This window comes from Cebus imitator, unplaced genomic scaffold (assembly GCF_001604975.1).
Source record: "Cebus imitator isolate Cc_AM_T3 unplaced genomic scaffold, Cebus_imitator-1.0 Scaffold486, whole genome shotgun sequence".
Lineage (NCBI taxonomy): Eukaryota > Metazoa > Chordata > Mammalia > Primates > Cebidae > Cebus > Cebus imitator.
The window spans coordinates 2,133,734-2,135,157 of NW_016107801.1; the positions used below are offsets into that span (position 1 = coordinate 2,133,734).

General features: G+C 59.0%; 1 protein-coding gene across 1 annotated transcript in view; it reads left to right on the forward strand.

Annotated features, from left to right (window-relative positions):
- Positions 1 to 6: 6 nt before the first annotated feature.
- The window catches only part of MED22 (mediator complex subunit 22), a 3,642-nt gene continuing 2,224 nt past the window's right edge, over positions 7 to 1,424 (forward strand). Inside the window, exons 1-2 of the mRNA XM_017513141.1 lie at positions 7 to 142; positions 600 to 760. Coding sequence (XP_017368630.1) covers positions 638 to 760 — 123 coding nt within the window. The 5' untranslated portion in view covers positions 7 to 142; positions 600 to 637. The remainder of the gene's footprint in view (positions 143 to 599; positions 761 to 1,424) is intronic.

The following is a 1,424-nucleotide window of genomic DNA, read 5'->3' on the forward strand; positions in this document are numbered from 1 at the left end:
AGGTGATCCGCCAGCCTCGGCCTCCCAAAGTGCTAGGATTCCAGGTGTGAGCCACCACGCGCCCTGCCAGAATGACCGCTTTTTAGGACCTTTTCCCTGCCGCGTGGAAACTGGAGGGAGCTGGGCGCAGTGCAGAGATGAGGTCAGGAGCCGAAGTGGGAGTGGAATCAGAGTGGACGCAGGCGGTGCAGAGGGGTCCGATTGGAAGGACTCCTCAGATGGGAGGGCGGGAGTGGCAGCGGGCTAAGAAGTTAGGCCAGAGCCAGGGCCAGGGCCAGGGAGCTGCAGTTGAGCTTGCAGGCCTTCCTGGGACACGCTGTGGGCCTGGACGCGAAGTATGGACTGGAGCCCTAGACAGGGCTTGGAGGACTGGCCAGGAGTTCTAGGATTAGCTTGCTTGCTCTGGCAGAGGCGGGGCCCGAGGAGAGTCCCAGCACCCACTGCGGTGCCTGCTGATGGAATGAGTTTATCTGTGTTTCAGTGATTGACTTTATTTGGCAGAAAGGGAATCCCCGGAAATCTGGGTGTTCTGCTAAGCTTGGGGCATAGAGGGTGGCTGAGGGCTCTGCCTGCACTCAGGGGTCTGTCCTGCACTCTAGGTCCAGGTCTCCGCCCCTGCGCCACCTGAGGTTCTGCCATGGCCCAGCAGAGAGCCCTGCCCCAGAGCAAGGAGACACTGTTGCAGTCTTACAACAAGCGGCTGAAGGATGACATCAAGTCCATCATGGACAACTTCACCGAGATCATCAAGACCGCCAAGGTGGGGCGTGGGGGGTAGCACAAAGGGAAGCAGGGTCTGGGGAGGGGTGGAGACAGGAGAGGCCAGGGACTGAGCAGCGTGAGTGAATGGTGTTCCAGGCAGGAAGCGCCCAGCGCACAGGGAGCCGGTCAGCCGCAGAGAAATCAACCAGGTAGTAGCACATCCTGCAAAGCAGTGCGGGGACTCTTGCTGGCCTGCCAGGGCCCCGCGTCCATGTGGGTTTGGAGATTTCACTTTTTAGTGCCTCCTTTTCTCCTGCATGGTGGGGTCCTGCATTGGTGAGTTTACCTGTGTTAAACAATTACCTCGGGGCTTGGCACAGAGCCAGTGAGCAGGAGACAGGCCCCTGGAGGCAGCACTGGGCCTGCAAGCCTGCTGATGGCTGCAGCTGCACCGGATTGGGCTGTATCCCTTCTGGCTGCTGCAGACCTGGCAGGCTCGGTAAGCAGTGATGGTCAGCCTGGAAGCCAGCGTGTACTTTGTGCTTGCCATGTGTCAAGCCACATTGTGTGGCTGTCTATGCCCGTTCTGCCGAGTCTTCATGTGGACTCTGAGGTGGGCACCATTGTCCTCTCCATTTTAGGAGGAAACCCAGGCCTCGGAGACTTAGTGACTTGCCCAAGCTTACTCAGCTAATAACTGGCTGAGCCAGGATTTGAACCCA